We start from the raw sequence: 23,579 nt of genomic DNA, 5'->3' as shown, positions 1-23,579 counted from the left end.
CTATCAGTAAAGTGGTCATGGGGGATAAGTGTACACTAGCAGAGAAGGACATCTTGACAAGCCCCACATTCACTGAAGCTGATCACGACTATTGCTCTATTCTCCGGTATATTTCCAGTTGTTGACTTCACCGTGTTTGTGATGTTTCAGGTTAAAGTGGAGTATGAAGAGATGGCCACAGGCGACACACACAGAGCGAAGTTTAAGACAAACTACAGGCTCAGTGCAAATGTAGATAATAAGACAACTGGAATAGTGTGTTACAAAGTGCCTCGGTTATTTGGTATGGTGTCCGGTGTTAGACCTCTACGTACTATATGCAAGGCTTCTCAGATATGTAATTATTGAAGACAGATATAAATCCGCCTTCTCTATAAACAGTCAATACTTGTGTTCAACATGAACCTATATAACTGTCATGGTAATACTCACAACCGTTGTGGAATCTCTGTCGCTAAAGCACGATAGTATCAATAAAACTGCCTGCAAAGATTTCCCCGACTTGAGTATAGCTCTGGTGGACGCTATAACCCCCAAAACGATAATCTAGTATATCCAAACAGCACTCAATTGTGGCCTACACATGGATCAAATATATCAATCAGCCAATCAGATGGCGGCTTATTAATTCAGTTGGCTTAATCTACCATATATATTGGGACTGGGGAGAGTTTCACAGATTCTATTTTGTGAATATTTCTCCGTGCAAGGAAATCTTTGGTGGTTGGAAGTGACATTATTTGGTGAGAGGGCTGGTGGAGACTGATGATGACTGACCAAGTATCATAATATGGATACGAAGGGATTCGAACCCTCTTGTCTCAATCAGATGACATACTTTATAATCGTGCATCATAGCACCAAATTTAAAAACAAGCAATCCGTCATTCACATTACATATTTACAATTTATGATACTGATTAATTTTTCCTTCCAAGATGGTCGGCAGAGGATTTATCGTCGCAATGGAGAGCGAGTTACTGATGCAAATGTGACCACGCATAAACATAACCGGGGGGTCGGTCATGGTTTGGGTAGGGATAACTCCTATAGGACGTACTCCACTGCACGTGGTCGACGGTAATCTTACCGGCCAGCGTTACCGGGACGAGATTCTGGCTCTTATAGCAGTTCCATTCCTGCAGGCTATGCATGGTGTTTATGGTCGACCCTCTTTCATGAAAGATGACAACACATCGCCAAGGAATTCCTAAGGCAAAGGGTGTAGAGCGGATGGAGTGGCCAGCATGCTTGCCAGACCTTAACCCAATTGAGCATGCCAGGGATGAACTCGGTCGACACACGTCTACACACGTCGACTAGAACCCAAGGATCTCCCAGGACTCCGCAGAGCTCAAGTAGAGGAGTGGAATGCGATTCCACTAGCTTCCTTTATGAACATGACAAGGAACATGAGAACAAGGCGCACCTGTGTCTTTGACGCGCGAGGAGGGTACACAAAATATTGAATGACGGATGGCTGCGTGTTTGTCATTTTCATTTTGAGAGGTTGGTTTATAAAACTGATGTATACTAATGCTGTTTTAACTTTTTACATTACACATAATGATGACACTCTTATTGCTATTGTTTCTGAGAAACCTTATTTGCAGGTAATATATATTGTTTCACCCTTTATGAATGACGCCTTCGTTTGGACTGATATTCATGTGTGTGTATCTATTATACATATGTGTGTGTGTGTTTGTATATATGCGTTGGATGAATGGTTATAATCAATTTCGTTCGAGTGAGTGAGTTAATATTTATCGTCACATCGGGAACAATGAATAATATAATTAAAGATGAACAAACTTAGAAACTAAAAGCCCATTGATGAAGAACAGTAAAATTACTACTGTATCACAGATATCCATTTAAAACTAGTAACCAAATGTAAAATATTTCAACTATAAATGGCAATACAATATAAAAACATCCTATAGATTGCCAACGACTGAAGGTAGATCACCATACTAGGGACCATGGAGACTTACAGTATATTCGCTTCCTGCATGGGCCCTAGCTGGATTTACACCATCCCTTCTAATGCGTTGTATCTACTATCTCAACGAGTGGACCCAGGTCAAGCGCGCATTGATATCATCGCTGATACGCGTAGTGGGCACTGGTCATTGCGCGTATCATTAAGTCACGCGAGAAAACAGAACAAACAAAACGGAGAAAAGATGATGATGTAAGTGCATATTAACATCACCACTTAACGGTTAATCGTTAATTTGGATAAGTTCTTTGCATCTTACGGATACTATATACCCCTTATTCAAGTGAGCCGCGCGCGAGCTTCCACAACACGTGGTGTGTACGGCATGTTCCCATTTCACCTACATCCCAATTCGCCTACAGTCTTAAAGAACACTTCATGGTCTATTGACTGTTGATTACGCAATGATATACTAGTGTCACCCCTATGATCTAAAAGTGGACTCTTCTAGTTGAAGTAGTTGAAGAAAAAGAAAAATTAAAATAATTTATTTTTGTTACTTGTCTGTTATTTATTTACTCTGTTATTTGTCCATTTTCCGATCACAGTGATATTCACATAATATCACATCATATCAGATATGCTTAGTGTTAAGGAGTGTGACTTGTGCAGATGTCCATTCTCACCTCATCACGAACACGTTGTCTCAGTCTGGTGAGGAGTCTGGTCTCTTCTTCATTCATCAGAGGAGGGTGCTTGTGCTCTGTGACGGAAGATACGTGATAGCCAATGGCACTACATTAACCTTTACATTTATCTATGACACACTTCCAGTGTGTGGCTACCTGTTTCACAACATTCAGTCGACACTTGTGGCCATCATGTAGTACCTGTCTTCCTCCTCTCTGAGACTCTGCCCTATGCAGGTTAGCCATTGTGACCGTCAGTGCTTGGCGAGCGCTCCATTGTATATGGTTACGTTGGTTTAAAGCCTGTGAGTAGCAGAGAACTGAGTATTTTACAGTGATAAATTAACTACATATCATCATTGCTTTTCCAATTTAGCTTGTGCATTAATCCCTTTCATTTTATTTTAACTGAACTGAACTGAACTTTATTTCAACTCAGGCCGCAGACAGCGGCATATGAGGTTACATATATGTTTCAATTAAATATATTCATATGGTTATATACAATGTATGTGCAGTCGAGTAACTATAATATTTAGAGTTTATTCAAATTTTCAAAATTTTGGGAATTCCAGATATAACTAAGTCCAATTTCGTCAAACAAATATGTTCAATATTCATTATCCATTTATGCTTACTTTTTCCAAAATGTGTGTCGTTAAAAAGTAATTTAGACATGAGTAAAGATAATTTGGAAGATTTACCTAATTAGTATGGCACTGACCAGTGAGTCAGGTTCATTATAAGAGTATGGGTGCATTTTCTATTCCCGATCAGCCTACATTGTTTTTGTATGCGAAATGGGATGTAGGTGAATTGATATGTAGGCGAATAGAGACTAAACCGTGTGTACATCCAGCAAAACACTGCGAGGAGGAGAGGGTAATTAGCTCGACCGAGGCACCCATGAAGGGCCACCTCCTCGTGGTGGGTGCTGGGTCACGCTAAGGGCCCCCCGTTGTGGACCCGGGGGGATATTAGGTCCACCAACCCGTTTGCCGTGGGTTGCGCCCCTGTGTCGGTGGAGGACGGGATTCTGGTGGTTGAGGGCAAGGGCTCCAGGAACAGCGTTCCTTTGCCCAATACACCACTTCGCCCCTTACTTCACCTAGACGGGTGGTTGAATGGGCCCGGTTCAACCAATCGGCTGGTCATGTCGAGCCCTGTGCATCAATTGTATTTGCACAAATTATCTTCTGAACAATATGTTTGACTTTAGGTTTTGGCTTATTTTTGTTTCTTTAATATCACTTGATTTTGAATTATGCCCTATTTCACTTGCCTAGAGTCTTATGCCCAGAAAGCGATGGCTCATGGGCCAATCTGGTAGATTGATTACTTGTTTAATCTTTCTGCTTGAGTATATCATCCCAGTATCCTTGGTGCTGCATGTCGGAGATCCACTTGTGTATAGCATCGTCTTTATGACACTCCGTGGTGGGTGGGGAGCTGGGTTGATGAATCTTTATACTTAAACATGGCTTTTGAAACCCCTTGAAAAAGCGTCAACTTGACAATGATCATGAGGCTAATGAAGGCTGTCGACCTCTTAAACAAGTTGAGTACTGGCCGAGATTTCTGGTTCTAGAATCTCCAGACAAGCAACCTATAAAATTGAATCCATTTGCGATTTCAAAAGGAGTGTATGGTATAGCCGGTGATGTGAAGAATATCAAACGTATGAGGTACGGATCACTTTTAATCGAGTGTGCCAAAAGACACCAAGCTAACAACTTACTATCTGTGGATACACTGGCTGGAGTTCCCGTTTCAGTATCTGTCCATAGGTCACTTAATTCAAGCAAAGGCATTGTAAAAGACCGTGATCACCTCCTAGATGATATGTCCGAGCTTGACATAGTTTGTGAATTAAAAGATCAGGGTGTGACACATGTGAAACGTTTTACTCGGCGTCAAAACTCAGCAATAATTCAAACCAACACTTACTTGTTCTCCTTTGTCTCTCCGTCTCCACCACGAACTATCAAAGCAGGTTATTGCAGCCTTGCAGTCGACCAATATATCCCAAACCCACTGAGGTGTTTTAAATGCCAACAGTTTGGTCATGGGGTAAATTCATGCAAAAATCCAATTACTTGTGCTCATTGTGGTGAGAAAACACATGTTACCGAAGATTGCGAAAGCACCCGTAAAAAATGTGTCAACTGTTCTGGACAGCATTCATCCTCATCGAAAGATTGTCCAATATGGAAGAGAGAAATGGAGATTAGTAAAATCAAAACTACTCAGAACATTATTAGTTACCATGAAGCAAGGAAACTCGTGCCTTCCTGTGATCCACATGGTTCCTATGCCTCTGTAACCAGAAGACCATCTGTGGTAACAACTTCTATTGCTTGTCAAACAGATTTGACATGGATAAATTCCATCAATCCTGAACCCCTCTGTCTGTCGGATTCCTGCACTCAAACTACTGCTGAGCCTTTTCCAGCTGAACTGTTTCCTGAATCGTCATCGGCTGCTTCTGTACAACCAACTCCACGAACAGGGTCACAAAATGATTCAGCACCGATTCCACAATCCAAGAAAGGGAAAAATGCGTTATCCAGATGTAAAACTGACTCTTCTCGAAACAATGACACGGGTAGAGTATCCAAAGGTTCAGATGATCCCATACAACTTTATAATAAGTTTGGATCGCTTGAAGGGATGGATGTTTCAGAGAGCATCCCTCAGAGAACAACAAGTTTGTCGCCTAAACGTAATGGGCGAGCGCGATCTCCAGTTAATCCGCCTAAGAGATGATTAGTTCTCAACCTTTGATTCAGTGGAATTGTAGAGGACTGAAGAATAACTTTAATGAAATGCAATTACTCATACAAGATCTTCAACCGTCAGCATTCTGTCTTCAAGAGACTTATTTAAAACATACAGATGTCTTTAACCTCAGACAGTACAACGATTACCACTCCTTTTCTCCTCTGGGAGATAAAGCAACTGGAGGTGCTTCAATTTTAGTGCGGCAGGGTATAATACATAGCCCAGTCCCTCTTCATACCAATCTCCAAACTGTAGCTGTTCGCTTGACCCTGCACAGTGCTATAACGCTGTGCAGCTTGTATATTCCTCCTTCTTCTAATCTTCAACAATCAGATCTTCAAAATCTGTATGATCAACTTCCTAAACCATGTCTCATCATGGGCGATCTGAATGGACACAACCCGCTTTGGGGAAGTGTCCACACTAATACTAAAGGTAAAATCCTTGAGGAATTTATTGCTGATAACAATTTGTGTATTTTAAATGATGATTCAGTCACATATTTGCATCCAGCTACGGGAACATATTCTTCCCTGGATCTGTCTCTCGCTGACTTAAACTTGTATAATGAATTTGAATGGATGGTCTATGATGACCTATGTGGGAGTGACCACTTCCCTACCATTCTCAAAACAATCAACCCTGGTGATGATCCACCTTTGTCAAGGAGAAATTTCGCCAGGGCTGATTGGTCATTATATGCGACTCTGTGTGTTGAACACTTGAAGCATGATCTTTTTAGGAACAGTGAAGATCCTATACAGTCTTTTTCGGATATACTAAATCACATTGCTGACAAAACAATTCCTAAGTCCTCTGCAGTTCCACATATTCGTAAACCATGGTTTAATAATGAATGCAAACAGGCCAGAAAATGTAGGAAGAAGGCCGAAAAGTATTTTCGCAAACACCCTACTGTCCTGTCAAAATTACTAATGCTAAGGCTAGACGTTCTTTTAAACAAAATAAGCGTCAGTCTTGGCGAAATTATGTTTCTAAATTAAATTCACGTACACCTATGTCAAAGGTGTGGAACATGATCCAAAGAATAAAGGGCAAAGGTTCCAAATCTGTTGTTCATCATTTGAAGGACGGTGATAATTTATTGACTAATAAAACTGACATTGCAAATAAACTTGGTGAAACTCTTGCCAAGCATTCATCTTCATCAAATTATGTCCCTGAGTTTCAAAAGTATCAGAAACAACAGGAGAAGAAAAGAATAAATTTTACCTCAGACAATGGTGAAGATTATAACGAACTATTTTCGTTACATGAGCTCAATACCGCCCTTGAGCAAGCTCATGATACAGCAACAGGAGCTGATAACATTCACTATCAGCTCTTGAAACATTTGCCGGAATCATGTTTAGAAATCCTTTTAGGAATTTTTGATCAAATATGGACTTCAGGGAATTTCCCAACTTCGTGGCGTGATGCCATTGTTGTTCCTATTTAAAAAATCCGAAACTAATGATTTACAGTATAAACAAGAATTTAGTCAATTAAGAAATAAATATAATACATATAAATCCTTATATACAGATGGATCCAAGGATGGTGGCGCGGTTGCTTGCGCCACTGTCATTGGGTCCAAAACAATATCTTCCAGACTACCCAATGACAGTTCAATTTTCACAGCAGGAGCAAACGCAATACTAACAGCTCTTAAATATATTAATAAACACCGTAAATATAAACAATATATCATCTTTTCAGATTCTCTTTCGTGTCTTCAGGCTATTAAAAATCTTTCTTGCAAACATCCACTTTTATTAGAAATTATTGAATTGTATAATGAGCTTGCTACTGGCCAATGCGACATCGTCTTTTGTTGGTTACCCAGCCACGTTGGTATTTCTGGGAACACGATGGCTGATATTGCTGCTAAGGCAGCACTCAACAAATCTGTGACACCACTTCTGCTCCCATACTCTGATTACAAAGCTTGCATGAGATCTTACATCCGTGATCTAATGCAAAAGAAGTGGGACACCCAAGTAGGTATCAATAAATTACATGCAATAAAACCCTATATCGGTTACACTTACTTGGGTTGTCAGTCCAGATTTGAAGAGGTCATTATGCGGCGATGTCGCATTGGCCACACAAGGTATACCCATGAATATTTGCTTCAAGGCGAAGATCCTCCGTTTTGCATCCCTTGTGATGAAAGAATCACAGTCAAGCATGTCTTGCTTGACTGCATCGAATATTCCATTACAAGGGATAACTATTTCAAAGTAAAGACTATGAAGGATCTTTTTAATAATGTTAGTTCTCATTTAATTATTGCATTTTTAAGAGAATTAGATTTGTTAACTGATTTGTAAATAGATAAATATTTTATTATGGTAATTTAAATTAGTAACTGAGATTGTTAGTGGCTGTACCCTCAAAGGGGGTTGAAGTATTGTAAAATTATTGTCCTCCTGAGAGGGTACGTAAGTCCCAAAACATTTAGTCAATTTAAGTGTACCAGGTTTTTAATCGTCGAATATGTGTGCTTTTAATTTATGGCTAGATTTCTCTTCTGTCGCCAATTGCTGAAGGGATGGTGTAAATCCAACTAGGGTCTATGCAGGTAGCAAAAGTAATGTAAGTCCCCATGGTCTGGTGATCTACCTTCAGTTGTTTGCGATTTATAGTCCATTTTTATACTGTATTGTTTTCCCCTATAGTTATAACGTTTTAGATTTAATTACTAGTTTTACATACATATCTGTGATATTCTAGTTGTTTTTACTGTCCTTCGTCGGCAGGTTTTTATAATATACATATATTTCATTTCAATATCAAATGTTGTCGTCACGATATGGCTGAAATATTGCCGATGTGACGTTAAATATTATCTCACTCACTCACTAGCTCGACCGAGAGTTGTGTCATCAATAGCTTTGTCGGTGTTCAGTCACCATTACAATTATTATTTCTTATTATTTGTTTGGTTCGTCGTAGACGACTCCCGTTTCGCCCCAGACGAGTTTAAGAACACAACAAAGCAGCACCACGTCTGTTCCCGTCATTCATCCAAAGACCTCTGCACACACACACACACACACACACACACACACACACACACACACACACACACACACACACACACACACACACACACACACACACACACACACACACACACACACACACACACTAGCTTCAAAACATGTTTCATTCACTTGTACATAATTACCATAATTTAAGATATCACCAACTCAGCGTACGCCGCCATGATGAACGTAACAGGAACTCGACATTGCACTTTCCCAGAAACTTCCTCCGTCTCAAAGGTGAAATAGCATTATATGCATCAATTCACAACCTCTTGAATAGCCGTAAAAGAAAGTGTGATCTACAATGATATCTAACAGTCGTAGTCATTCATACCTATCTCTACAAACTTCAAACATCTCTGCATTTGTCCTGTTCCAATCTATTGCTTGGATTTCTCATTGATATTGAAAGGTTTTCATTTGTCCATTCTATATAAGGCCATGCTTACAGATCGTTGTAAATATAACTTTGAAGGCGAAACATTTGGAAAATAAAGAATTGAATTATTGGGAACTGTCTACTGTCATGTGTTGTGTTTTTAACTTAAAACATATTCGATTATTCCGACACATATCACAGTTGTTATTCTATATACGACCATAATTGAGTTTGTCAGTAACGTCCTAAACTCCATCTTCTGTCTGCCTGGTGACTACTCGTTGTCGGTGTTGTACTACTGTTGTCAACTTCGTTCTACACGCCTCAATAACCGATCACACATACTGCATCACAGAATAGTATTCCGTAGCAACAGGAAGGTACTATCACCGGAATACTGAATATAGTTTATTCTTTACAACTCGCCAACACTACTGCCTATTGCCTTGTTTGTGTGTGTGACCGATCAATGGAAACTCGTGTCATTAAACGTCTCGCTTGTGTACCAGCTGCATTAGGGTTATATGTATTGCTGTAGCAGGATAGGTTACAATCTCGGTGTTCAACGAATAGAAGACAATTCAAGTCAATTGTCTAAATAAGTCACATTTGTACAGTATGTCGCTCAATTTCCCTATAAAATATGCAAATGCAGGTTAGACTCGACAGTACAAAGTAAATGGTGCCTTTGATGGATCATATGTGTACCATGGAACGACTAGATGAGGTTAGCGAAACATAAACTAAATATCACTTTATGTATCCAATGACACGTGACACATACCATCTTAACAGGTGGCATCACACGATACATATCACGTGACGCATCATATATCACATAACACGATACACATCCTGTCAGTACTGGTTTCCCCAGGCATTTTAGCATTTATTTGCCGCCCTGCCCTTCTATGATTACAGAAAACTGATATTACCATTTGGTGCGTTTTAGTTTCTTTTTAGTGTTCATGTTCAGTGAAATATCTGTGCCCTTTGAGTCTTTGAGAAACATATGTATGAACAATTAAACATAATACTTGGAAATCTGCAGGACATTTTTGGAACTGTTTTCACCTTTCGGATCATAGGGAAAACACTAATCATCTCTAGCATGACACATGATACATGATACATGATACATAATACATGATACATGACACATGACACATGATACATGATACATGATACATGATACATGATACATAATGACACATGGTACATAATGATACATGACTCATGATACATGATACATAATGATGCATGATATATGATACATGATACATAACACATAATACATGGTACATGATGAATAATGATACATGATGCATGATGATACATTACACATAATGATACATGATACATGACACATAATACATAATACATGTCACATGATACATGATACATGATACATAATGATACATGATACATGATATATGATACAAGATACATGATACATGACACATGATACAAAATGATACATGATACATACTGATACATGGCACATACTGATACATGATACATAATGATACATGACACACACCGATACATGATACATAATGCCACATGATACATGATCCATAATCATACATGATACATGATGCATAATGATACATGGTTCATAATGATACATGATACATAATGATACATGACACATAATGATACATGTTACTTATTGATACATGATACATGATGCATAATGATACATGATACATAATGATACATGATACATACTGCAGAATTCACAACATATCACGTGAAGCAGTTCACATAAAGCATATCAGAACTTGGACATGACGCACATCACATAATACTGTATGGCACACGCTGTAAATCCCACAAGCAAGACATCACGTACTACACATCATATATAACATATTAATTGATATCTGTCACAGTGAGTACATATCATAGGAAATAACAGATATATTAAAAGACACATAGCTTATGCTATACCACATACCATGTGACTCAGCTTGCACCAGCAACACTTAGGTACAATGTATGAGGCCCATTTCTGGCGTCCCATGCTGTGATTTTGCTGGAATATTCCTAAAAGTGTCCTAAAAATAGACTCACTCACTCACATATGATATATCATATGGCACAGACATGTCCATAAGATATCACGCCTATCATATAACACGGGAAACGATGTATATCATTGGACATTGTTGTTGTTGACATTCTGCCATGTTGACGAATCTTGAAATACTTTCAAAATATAAACAAGGATTCAACTATCTCACGTTTTCATTCAAACGCCCTTGACATTTCAACAAAAGCACAGCTTCAAGCAAATAAGGAATAGAAAAGTGAACCCAACCAGCTCGATGAATTTTCTATTTTCTAATATCAGGAAACACAAACAAAATATGTTGTTGTTTATTCTCACTTAAGCGTTATACAATGTTAATGTAAGTACCATTTTATTTAGATACCATTTCACGACAACGCTTATTATCCTAGTTAATATTTTGAAACTGTTATAACACCGATTGCGCATGTTTTCATTCAGGACTACATATATTACTTCCTCACAACAAGCATGGCCTGGTTGATGTTTCTGTGCTTGGTTTGCTCACTTATCTCCACGCAAGGTAAGAAGAAAGAAGCACAGTTTACACAAGTAACTCAAGTGGACCTTAATGTAATGTTAGAAAGATTTATCGGGCAGGGACATAGGAGAAGATGTCGGTGTAAAAGTTTCCAACAAAAATGTCCTTGCAACCCATGCTTCTCTTAAAATGCGACTATCGGCATCAGGTGGTAAGGGTCGCTGATTTTGTTACACGTGTCATCGTATCCAGTTGCGTAGATCGATGCTCATGAAGTTGATCACGGGATTGTCTGAACTCCGTTATTTACAGACTGACACATATAACTGGAATATTGCAGAGTTTTGCGTTAAAGCAGAAATAAGTTAACCGTCTCACTCAACAAACACGAAAAGCATAAAGTATTCTACGTTAATACGTTCATGACACAGACTCGGTGATTACATTTCATTCTTCTGCAGCCACACGCTCTACAATTCCAGCTGTCTCCTGCAAGGACAACCAGCACTGTTCCGACTGTGACGGAAAAGGGAATTGTCTGGAGTGTACACTTGGGTATTTCGGTCGGAGATGCAACGCTTCATGTAGTGAGAACTGTCTTAACAAGAAATGCACAGAATCAGGAAATGGCGATGTTAACTGTACTGACGGATGTTCCACGGGACACCAAGGCTTGAGCTGCAACACACCATGTTACAGACAATGGGGTAGCTGTACAGCATGTCCAGGTGGTTGTGATGGAGGATATTGTCAGCTGGGGTCATCCTGTGTGTCTGGATGCATAGACTCCTACTACGGGTCTGACTGTCAGTCGTGTTCCAAACTATGCAAGACCTGCAACAGATCGACAGGGGGATGCATTGAATGCCATCCGCCATTTGAGGGGCAGAACTGTGGATGTGAAAACTGCACTGGATTTGGCGAAGATTGTAAGGAGGGAGGCTGTAAGAATGACCTACGTGAGTATTTGCATAAGTAATATCTGTTAATCTACTTTGTCTGTCGAACCTTTTCACTACCAAAGGTTTCTTCACTGTCAGTGTACTTCTTCTCTTGTACAGTGGCTTTTTTCACATGTTTAGTGTCAGTTTTCTATGTTTGTTTGACAAAAGGTAATGGTGGTCAGACAAGGAGTGTACTGGCTGGACTGTGACACACGTTTAGTGTCAGGTGTCTCTGTTTGTTTGACAGAAGGTAATGGTGGTCAGACAAGGAGTGTACTGGCTGGACTGTGTCACACGTTTAGTGTCAGTTTTCTCTTGTTTAAGTGGCATTTAGAAGGTGGTATGATGAACAACAAGGAGAGTTCTATGGATATACACCTTCTTTAATATATTATGAGCGACCATCAACGTCACCCTCAACCCGACAAACAAGCCCCCACGCTATCAAACAGCTCCGATCATCATAAGCTTGCCCTATATAGGTTCAGCCAGCCACCAGATCAGCCGACTCTTGAAACACCAAGTCAACATTGATGTTGTGTTCCAGAGAGGTACTACTATACAGAACCACCTAAAAGCCAATGGCAGACCAACCCCCACAACTAAAGAAGACCCCTCAGGCACAGTTTACCACATAAAGTGTGACTGTGGAGACTCGTACATCGGCGAAACCTCAAGACCACTTCCTGTAAGAATCAAAGAACATCAAGCCTCTGTGAAGAAGAAAGACTCTAAATCCGCCATCTCTGACCACACCCAAGCTCACCCAGACCAAAACATCCTATGGAACAGCATCAATGTACTCACCAGCAATCACACCCACTTCAAGATCAGAAAGCTACTAGAAGCCATTCACATCAAGAGACTCCAACCGGCCATGAACAGAGACCAAGGATATTACATCCCCACTGCCTACAACCAACTCATCACCAAGCAATCTTAATCCTATTATTCTCCTGTCTGTCATATCACTGGCTTCCCCCCGTGTAATAACCCCTATCTTACTATCTTTGTGTAACTATTGGCCCCTTGTGTAAACATCCACCACCCTGTACATCTACCTCATTAATTGTGTAAACATCATCACTTACTGTTCAACTTTACTATGTATATAAATATACCTTGCATCTAGTATTGTACATCATTTGCTTGATAACGGTGTTAGTAGCTACACCGAAACGTCGCTCATATCATATTAAAGAAGGTGTATATCCATAGAACTCTCCTTTTTGTTCAGTTTTCTCTGTTTGTTTGACAGAAGGTAATGGTGGTCAGACTAGGAGTGTACTGGCTGGACTGTGACACACGTTTAGTGTTAGTTTCCTCTGTCTGTTTGACAGAAGGTAATGGTGGTCAGACTAGGAGTGTACTGGCTGGACTGTGTCACACGTTTAGTGTCAGTTTTCTCTGTTTGTTTGACAGAAGGTAATGGTGATCTGACTAGGAGTGTACTGGCTGGACTGTGTCATACGTTTAGTGTCAGTTTTCTCTGTTTGTTTGACAGAAGGTAATGGTGGTCAGACAAGGAGTGTACTGGCTGGACTGTTTCACACGTTTAGTGTCAGTTTTGTCTGCTTGTTTGACAGAAGGTAATGGTGGTCAGACAAGGGCTGTACTGTCTGGACTGTTTCACACGTTTAGTGTCAGTTTTGTCTGTTTGTTTGACAGAAGGTAATGGTGGTCAGACAAGGTGTGTACTGACTGTACCGTTTCACACGTTTAGTGTCAGTTTTCTATGTTTGTTTGACAGAAGGTAATGGTGGTCAGACAAGGACTGTACTGGCTGGACTGTTTCACACGTTTAGTGTCAGTTTTCTATGTTTGTTTGACAGAAGGTAATGGTGGTCAGACAAGGGCTGTACTGTCTGGACTGTTTCACACGTTTAGTGTCAGTTTTGTCTGTTTGCTTGACAGAAGGTAATGGTGGTCAGACTAGGACTGTACTGGCTGGGCTGTTGGTGTCACTACCACTACTTGTGTCCGGCATCTTGGTGACAATTTGCCTGCTGTACTACAGGCGTTTGGCCAAACAAAGGTTAGTGTGTTTCGTGTTTTTGTAAGAGTCACTGCGCGAACACTCCAGTTTGTAGCACGTATTGTGTTCTCCAGACTAAACAGTGATTAATATATTACATTAATAGCAAGACACTGACAATGCTCTTCAGTGGTGGAAATACGTTTATAATATTAGACAGTTTAACAACCCTGCAGGTTCTATTGTGCAAGACCAATGCAGGTTAATAATTTCGTATATGAGATTTGATCATTGGCATCATCTTGATCGCTGCTTGTTAGTGTTAAATGAGAGGAGAATTAGAATCAACAATCTCGCACAACATAAGGTATACCATCCACCATATCATTGACCACAAGTTTCGCCGATAACCAGGAGTCAATTTGGTGAGTATGTGCTGGCTGGCAATATCCTGGTACGATTGCATTTTGGATTACACTCATCCTGACTTTGGCTCACCAATGTATACACTTATTTGAGACGATTGGGACATTACACAGTTGGATATTACATATACATATCGACTATTTAGCACAAACCACAAATCAAATCTTAAGTTCATTTGTCTGGCGACGAAACAGCAATATTAGATAAAGTTAAACAACGGTGGTCACGGAGATTCCTTGGGCGCGTGAACGTGTTTTGTAGCTTTATGGTTGAGAGTTTCTAAGACTACAACCCTGCTCTGCGACGAAGCACACGACACAAGTCCCACCTTAGGCAAGTTAGTTTGTTCAAAATGTCTACTGTTCTCCCAGCAGAAAATGGGTACGAGTTGGGACAAGTCATAGGCCCTTCACGCCTCGCAGACAGCTTGGCTTTTCTGGGGTAATAATGTCCATTATGTTGTATTGACGTGAGAAGTGGGGTGTGACCTTATTATCATTATTATGTAAGTTTGAGTGAGTGAGTGAGTGAGGTAAAGTCACATCAGCATTATTTCATTCATATCGTGACTGAAACAAGTTATAAATACATGATGAATACATTTAGATTATAAGACCTGTCCACGAAGACCAATAACAAACAATCACCGATACAATTTCAATCTAGCATTTATCTCTACAACTGTATTTCTGTCAGAACAATACAAGACACCGAAGTGTGTACATATTCCACATCTGTGTGTTGCAGGGAGCAGGTTGAACAGAGGGAACAGATGCATCAAGATGAGGTGGCCTATCTGGAGTATTTACCGTCAGTGCAGGGCGATATCACCACTACTAACCGACATTCCGATCACGCCTATTATGATGTTGAGGATGGTGAGATTGGTCCCACCATTGTTTTCCTCTGACAATGTATTATTGCCATCTATGATACTCACAGTTTGATAAGGATCGCCACTGTAAAACGTTAGCTTCAAAGTGTTAGCTTCAAATGAAGTGAGACGATTCTGTCACGATTCATCAACAGGACTGTGTCCAGCACCACGGGCACATCGTCCTCATAACAACGTGCGCCTGCTATCACACCGGTTAATTGTGTATCGGGATTTAACCTAAATCTGTATACCCCTTTTTATGCCTTCAAAATGTGATCCTTAGCGAAAAAGTAGTATACGTACAACTGAATCAAGATTTCAAATTCTGGCGCAACAGTTTTGAATAAAACACTGAGTTCTATGATGATACAGTATATGATACTATATAGTGGCATAGCTGCATTGCTGCCAGTTGCCAGAAGTATTTGTGTGTCTTTCGTATTACGAAGCTTTGCGACGGCTGTCGTTACACAATCGCGTTCCCAACCCCTCATTTACTCACTCACTCTTTCACGCATTCTGTGTCTGTCTGTCTTCCCGCTCCCCAACGCAGTCGCTACCCGTGGATGATGACAATGGTGAGCGTCAACGATAAAACTGTCCGACATGACATTGTTCTCTGTTGAAAGAAGGCGCCAGCAATAGGACGAGTGTAAAATAACAGGGCAATGGAAACCTGCATTTAATGTGCACGAGTCACAATTCTCTCACTTTCAACGTAACCTTAAAATAGCAGGTCACTTCGTGCTGCAATAACAGGAAGTATTAGGACAATAACACCATGCGTGGAGATTGAATTTACTCTGTGCAAAGTGCAGATAACTAACACTTGCTTTGAAAGAACCTCCTTTTGTAGCCTCAAAACGTGCGGTGCATGTAACAATAAAATGATTCATTATTTGCGCATTTTCTTGTATTTTGTGGAATATCTTAAGCACCTTCAAATATCTAATATGTTTGAAACAAGTAACTGGCTGTTGTGAGTGATGTGCATTGTAAGCGAGTGATATACATAGGTAATTTAACCTCGATAGACGAGGAAATGATTCAAAAATGGGAAAACTTTGAAAACTGGCTTCAAATGATATTTTCCTGAGTTTGGTATCATATGTGAACACAGAATTAAATATCTAAAATGCTAACATCCGGAAAATCTTCAGTAAACACACGTTATCAAGCCCTAGACTATGTGCGTCCGTTTATGTGCGAGTGTTGTGTTAAGGTAGCCTTGTATTATATATTGTCCTTATCAGAATGTGAACCTCTGCCAGTGTGTCGTGGTGTGGGGGTCACCATGGATTATATATTGTCCTTCCTTCCTTATCAGAGTGTCCTTCCTTCCTCTGCCAGTGTGTCGTGGTGTGGGGGTCACCATGGATTATATGTTGTCCTTCCTTCCTCTGCCAGTGTGTCATGGTGTGGGGGTCACCATGGATTCTATGATGTCCTTCCTTCCTCTGCCAGTGTGTCGTGGTTTGGGGGTCACCATGGATTATATGTTGTCCTTCCTTCCTTATCAGAGTGTCCTTCCTTCCTCTGCCAGTGTGTCGTGGTGTGGGGGTCAGCATGGATTATATGTTGTCCTTCCTTCCTCTGCCAGTATGTCGTGGTGTGGGGGTCACCATGGATTATATGTTGTCCTTCCTTTCTTATCAGAGTGTCCTTCCTTCCTCTGCCAGTGTGTCGTGGTGTGTGGGTCACCATGGAATATATGTTGTCCTTCCTTCCTCTGCCAGTGTATCGTGGTGTGGGGGTCACCATTGATTATATATTGTCCTTCCTTCCTCTGCCAATGTGTCGTGGTGTGGGGGTCACCATTGATTATATATTGTCCTTCCTTCCTCTGCCAGTGTGTCGTGGTGTGGGGGTCAACATGGATTATATATTGTCCTTCCTTCCTCTGCCAGTTTGTCGTGGTGTGGGGGTCAACATGGATTATATGTTGTCCTTCCTTCCTCTGCCAGTGTGTCGCGGTGTGGGGGTCACCATGCATTATATGTTGTCCTTCGTTCGTCTGCCAGTTTGTCGTGGTGTGGGGGTCACCATGGATTATATGTTGTCCTTCCTTCCTCTGCCAGTGTGTCGTGGTGTGGGGGTCACCATGGATTATATGTTGTCCTTCCTTCCTCTGCCAGTGTGTCATGGTGTGGGGGTCACCATGGATACTATGATGTCCTTCCTTCCTCTGCCAGTGTGTCGTGGTTTGGGGGTCACCATGGATTATATGTTGTCCTTCCTTCCTTATCAGAGTGTCCTTCCTTCCTCTGCCAGTGTGTCGTGGTGTGTGGGTCACCATGGAATATATGTTGTCCTTCCTTCCTCTGCCAGTGTATCGTGGTGTGGGGGTCACCATTGATTATATATTGTCCTTCCTTCCTCTGCCAATGTGTCGTGGTGTGGGGGTCACCATTGATTATATATTGTCCTTCCTTCCTCTGCCAGTGTGTCGTGGTGTGGGGGTCAACATGGATTATATATTGTCCTTCCTTCCTCTGCCAGTTTGTCGTGGTGTGGGGGTCACCATGGATTCTATGTTGTCCTTCCTTCCTCTGCCAGTGTGTCGTGATGTGGGGGTCACGCTGACATGGTCCCTGTCCTCATCCAGGTAACTCTGTGTCATAACCACGGGATGGCATATGGTGTGTATGTGTCACTATAGTGATGCAGGACATTGACACCCTATTCTCGAACACCTGGTGTCACTGATATATGAGCATGCTGATATATTACACTCATATATGAGTATACCTTTACATCGAGCCGAATCCGTTTCTGAGTGTGTATGTTTTTGAACTGACATAGATTTACTGCCAATCAAAATTTATTGCACCAAAGAAGAGGAAAGACCTATATTTGAAATAGTTAGAAACGATTTAGCTCATATAAAGTAGGCGAGTGTTATTTAGATTTCGAAATTGCCACAGATTCGTATTACGATACATGTATGGTCAACCTGCAGTATACAGCATGCACCCCATCCACAATGTTAAACTTCCGTGGCCAACCGGCCATACTCTAAGGTTCATTAGGGTTAATTACACGCAGGCAGCTGACCTGTACATGGCTGTGCTTATGGTCATGATAATAAGCTGCTGATATGTCATGTATATTGTCAGCACTGTGATTTAGATTTAGTGAGTGAGTTAGTATTTAACGTCACATCGGCAATATTTCAGCCATATCGTGATGAGAACATTTGACATTGTAATAGAATATATATAGTTATTATAAAAACCTGCCGACGAAGGACAGTAAAACTACTAGAGAATCACAGATATCAATATAAAACTAGCGAACAAAGCTAAAATATTCCAATTAAAGAAGACAATACAATGTAAAAATGGGCTATAGATCGCCAACAACTGAAGGTAGATCACCATACTAAGGCCCATGGGGGCTTACATTACTTTTGCTACCTGCATGGACCCTAGTTGGATTTACACCATCCCTTCAGCCATTGGCGTTTATACTGAGATTTAGCCATACATTAAAATTACAAATATACTACGATTAAAAACCTGGTACGCTGAAATTTACTCGAAATGTTTTGGGACTTATGTACCCTCTCAGGAGGACAATAATTTTACGCTACGTCAACCCCCTTTGAGGGCACTGCCACGAACAATCTAAGTTAACAATCTAAACTACCAATCGTTAAAATACATCTACTTACAGAGCATATTAATCAAAAATCAGTGATCAAATCAATTTCTTTTAAAAAACCAAGAATTAAATGAACACGAACAGTGTTAAAAAGATCCTTAACAGTTATAACATGAAAATATTTATCCCTTATGATGGAGAATTCGACACAGTCAAGCAGGAGATGCTTGACTGTGACTTTCTCATCACAAGGGATACAAAACGGAGGATCTTCACCTTTCAACAAGTAGTTGTGAGTATACCTTGTATGGCCAATGCGACATCGTCGCATAATGACCTCTTCAAATCTGGACTGACAACCCAAGTGAGTGTAACCAATATAAGGTTTTATTTCATGTAGTTTATTAATACCTACTTGAGTGTCCCACTTCTTCTGCATCAGATCACGGATGTAAGTTCTAATGCAAGCTTTGTAGTCAGAGTAAGGAATAAGAAGTGGTGTCACAGATTTGTTGAGTGCTGCCTTAGCAGCAAGATCAGCCATTGTGTTCCCAGAAATGCCAACGTGGCTGGGTAACCAACAAAAGACGATGTCGCATTGGCCAGTAGCAAGTTCATTATACAATTCAATAATTTCTAATAAAAGTGGATGCTTACAAGAAAGATTTTTAATAGCCAGAAGACAAGAAAGAGAGTCAGAAAAAATGATATATTGTTTATGTTTGGGATGTCGTTGAATATATTTAAGAGCCGTTAATATGGCGTTGGCTTCTGCTGTAAAAATGGAGCTGTTATCTGGTATTCTAGAAGATATTGTTCTGGATCCAATGACAGTGGCACATGACACCGCGCCACCGTCCTTGGACCCATCTGTAAATAAGGATTTGTGTGTATTATATTTAGTTTTTAGTTGATTATATTCTTGTTTATATTGTAATTCATTAGTTTCAGATTTCTTAAACTGTGTCAAAGTAAGGTCAATTTCAGGCCTAACCAGTTGCCAAGGAGGAGAAGAAAGAAGACGGGAAGGAGCTATATTTCCCAGCTCAATGCCGGCAGCGGACAGGGATGGCTTAATTCTGTGCCCAAGAGGCGGAACAAGAGAAGGTTTTTTATTGTATAAATCTTCATAGACGGGATGAAAGACACAGTTAAATGCAGGGTTAGACTCGCTAGAATATAGTTTAGTAATGTATTGTAAGGATAATTTTATCCGACGTTGTTTAAGAGAAGGCTCATCTGCTTCAACATATAGACTATCAATAGGAGAGGTTCTAAAGGACCCAAGACAAAGTCTTAGGCCTTGGTGGTGGACAGAATCAAGAAGTTTTAAATTGCTTTTGCAGGCTCCACCATATACGATGGAGCCATAATCAAGCTTCGAGCGGACCAATGATCGATATAGGTGGAGCAGGGTAGCTTGATCCCCTCCCCACTTTGAGTTGGAAACAACTTTCAACAAATCAAGTGCCTTCAGGCATTTGGCTTTAAGTGATTTAATATGCGGCAAAAAGGTTAAATGGGAGTCGAAGATTAGACCCAAGAATTTGGCCTCCTTAACAACTTTGATGGGAGTGCCATTTAAAGATAGTTCTGGATCTTTATGCGGTTTATATTTTCTACAAAAGTGTAGACAATTAGTTTTGGATTTGGAAAATTTAAAACAGTTTTCAAGACACCATTTATTTATTTTATTTAAACACAACTGTAATTGCCGTTCAATAGTATGCATATTTTTACCACGACAAGAAATGTTAAAATCATCCACAAAAAGTGATCCATCAATGGAATCGTTTAAAACCTTGGATAAACTGTTAATCTTGATACTAAATAAAGTGACAGACAAAATACTGCCTTGAGGGACACCCTGATCCTGATTGTAATGATCAGACAGGGTTGAACCCACTCGGACTTGAAATTGTCTGTCTTTCAAAAACCGTGATATAAAAAGAGGCAAACGGCCTCTCAAACCAAAGTCATGTAAATCCCTCAAAATGCCATGCTTCCAGGTCGTATCATAAGCTTTCTCAAGATCAAAGAAAATTGATACAGCATGTTGTTTACTTATTATAGCATTCTTAACAAAGGATTCCAAGCGTACCAAATGATCAATGGTACTACGATTTTTACTGAAACCACATTGAATATTGGTTATAAGGTGATTGGTTTCAAGATACCAAGTTAGTCTATTATTCACCATACGTTCCATGGTTTTACAAACACAGCTAGTTAAAGAGATCGGTCTGTAATTTGACGGATCTGTATGATCCTTGCCAGGTTTTGGTATTGGGACTACAATGGCATTACGCCATGAAGGAGGAAATTCTCCAGACGTCCATATTTTGTCAAATATATCTAAAAGTGTCATCAGACATGGTTCCGGTAAGTGTTTCAGTAGCTGGTAATGTATGTTGTCATCACCCGCTGCAGTGTCATGAGCTTGCTCAAGAGCAGTATGTAGCTCATGTAATGAAAACACTTCATTATAATCTTCACCGTTATTTGATTCGAAATTAAGTTTGGTTTTTTCCTTTTGTTTCTGATATCTCTGAAACTCAGGGACATAATTTGCCGATGATGAATTTTTGGCAAGGGTTTCTCCAATTTTATTTGCAATGTCAGATTTATCAGTTATCAAGTTATCACCATCTTTAAGATGGTGTACAGCTGAATTTGAACCTTTGCCTTTTATTCGCTGAACCATGTTCCAAACCTTAGACATTGGCGTGCGCGAATTGATTTATGAGACATAATTTCTCCAAGATTGGCGTTTGTTTTGTTTAAAGGTACGACGCGCCTTTGCATTGAGTATTTTAAATTTATTTAAGTTATGGACAGTTGGATGATGGCGGAAATAACGCTCTGCCTTTTTCCTCACTTTTCTGGCTTGTCTACAGTCTGTATTAAACCATGGTTTCCGTACGTGTGGAGTTGTAGAGGATTTCGGTATACACTTATCAGCTATTTCCTTTAAAACGTCAGCAAAAATCTGAATGGGATCAGGTACGTCACTGAAGCATTCAGGTCGTAATTTCGATTTACATATAGTTTGAAATAAAGGCCAGTCATCCTTCGAAAAATTCCATCGTGTATATGATGGAGAATCAGATGGAGTTATTTCTGAAAGAATAGTTGGGAAGTGGTCACTTCCACAGAGGTCACTATGGACAGACCAACCAAATTCATTTAGGAGGTCAGAGTCTGCAAGAGACAGATCTAGAGAAGAATAGGTTCCGGTTGCAGGATGCAGGTAAGTGCTTGAATCATCATTGTATATACATAGGTCATTATTGGAGATAAAATCTTCCAGTATTTTACCTTTAGTATTGGTGTTATTACTGCCCCAGAGTGGGTTGTGGCCATTGAAGTCGCCCATGATAATACAGGGCTTCGGTAGTTGATCATAGAGAGACTGAAGATCAGCCTGTTGAAGTGCTGACGAAGGGGGGATATATAGAGAACATAAAGTAAAAGCAACACCCAGAGTGAGCCGTATTGCTACAGTTTGAAGATTAGTTTTGAGTGTAACAGGGCTGTGAATAATATCTTGTCGCACAAGGATAGAAGATCCTCCACTGGCTCGATCACCCGGAGGAGTAAAACAATGATAGGCTTTAAACTGACGTAAGGTAAAATTGTCTGTCTGTTTCAGGTATGTTTCCTGCAGACAAAATACCGATGGTGTTATATCTTGGATTAATAGCTGAATTTCATGCAAATTAGTTCGCAGTCCTCTACAGTTCCACTGCACGATGTTGGTAGAACAAACTATCTTTTGGGTGGGTTAATAGGGGATCTACCCCTCACCTTTTTCGAGGGCGACAAGCTATGTTCCCTGGGATGGAAGTTTTCTGACACTTCCATGTCCTCAAGCGATCCATATTTATTGTACAATTTGACTGGATTATCTGAACCCTTCGGGGGTCTGCCACTCTTTTTTGAAGATTCTGTTCTTGAGTCGGTTTTACTTTGAACAGTATTCTTCGAGCTTGTTTTTGCTTGAGACTTTTGAATTGACTGAGACAAAGATTGTTCTCCGGATACAGATGAAATCTGACTGCAGGGCTCTGATGGACCTTTAGTGAGTGAGTGAGTGAGTGTTGATAGAAGAGGTCGAGGTCTGAGTAAACTGTTCAGGTGCAACAAACTGAGCATTAGTAGTTTTAACCCATGTCAAATCTGTTTGGCAATGTATCGACGAGGTGGTTACTTTTGACATGTTTTCAGAATGTGTTCTGACGACTGATGCATATGATTCAGTCGGTGCTGCAGAGTCCACAATTTTTTTGGCATCAGCAAAGCTGATGTTCTGGGTGAATTTAATTTTATTGATTGCCATTTGTTTCTTCCAG

General features: G+C 40.2%; 1 protein-coding gene across 1 annotated transcript; it reads left to right on the top strand.

Moving 5' to 3' along the window:
* Positions 1-11,362: 11,362 nt before the first annotated feature.
* On the top strand, positions 11,363-16,090 carry LOC124255925 (cell death abnormality protein 1-like). The gene is made up of 4 exons (XM_046689874.1): positions 11,363-11,444; positions 11,864-12,361; positions 14,261-14,381; positions 15,495-16,090. The coding sequence occupies exons 1-4, from the start codon at positions 11,393-11,395 to the stop codon at positions 15,655-15,657; spliced, it is 834 nt and encodes a 277-aa protein (XP_046545830.1). The 5' UTR covers positions 11,363-11,392; the 3' UTR covers positions 15,658-16,090.
* The last annotated feature ends 7,489 nt before the right edge of the window (positions 16,091-23,579 follow it).

This window comes from Haliotis rubra, unplaced genomic scaffold (assembly GCF_003918875.1).
Source record: "Haliotis rubra isolate DU_JTF1 unplaced genomic scaffold, ASM391887v1 Scf612, whole genome shotgun sequence".
In the NCBI taxonomy this organism is placed as follows: Eukaryota; Metazoa; Mollusca; class Gastropoda; order Lepetellida; family Haliotidae; genus Haliotis; species Haliotis rubra.
This window is presented reverse-complemented; position numbering and strand designations above follow the sequence as displayed.

Coding starts and splice junctions, on each gene's coding strand:
- LOC124255925 (XM_046689874.1), top strand. CDS start 11,393: ATGGCCTGGTTGATGTTTCTGTGCTTGGTTTGCTCACTTATCTCCACG. Junction 11,445..11,863: donor CTCACTTATCTCCACGCAAG/GTAAGAAGAAAG, acceptor ATTCTTCTGCAG/CCACACGCTCTACAATTCCA. Junction 12,362..14,260: donor AGGCTGTAAGAATGACCTAC/GTGAGTATTTGC, acceptor TTTGCTTGACAG/AAGGTAATGGTGGTCAGACT.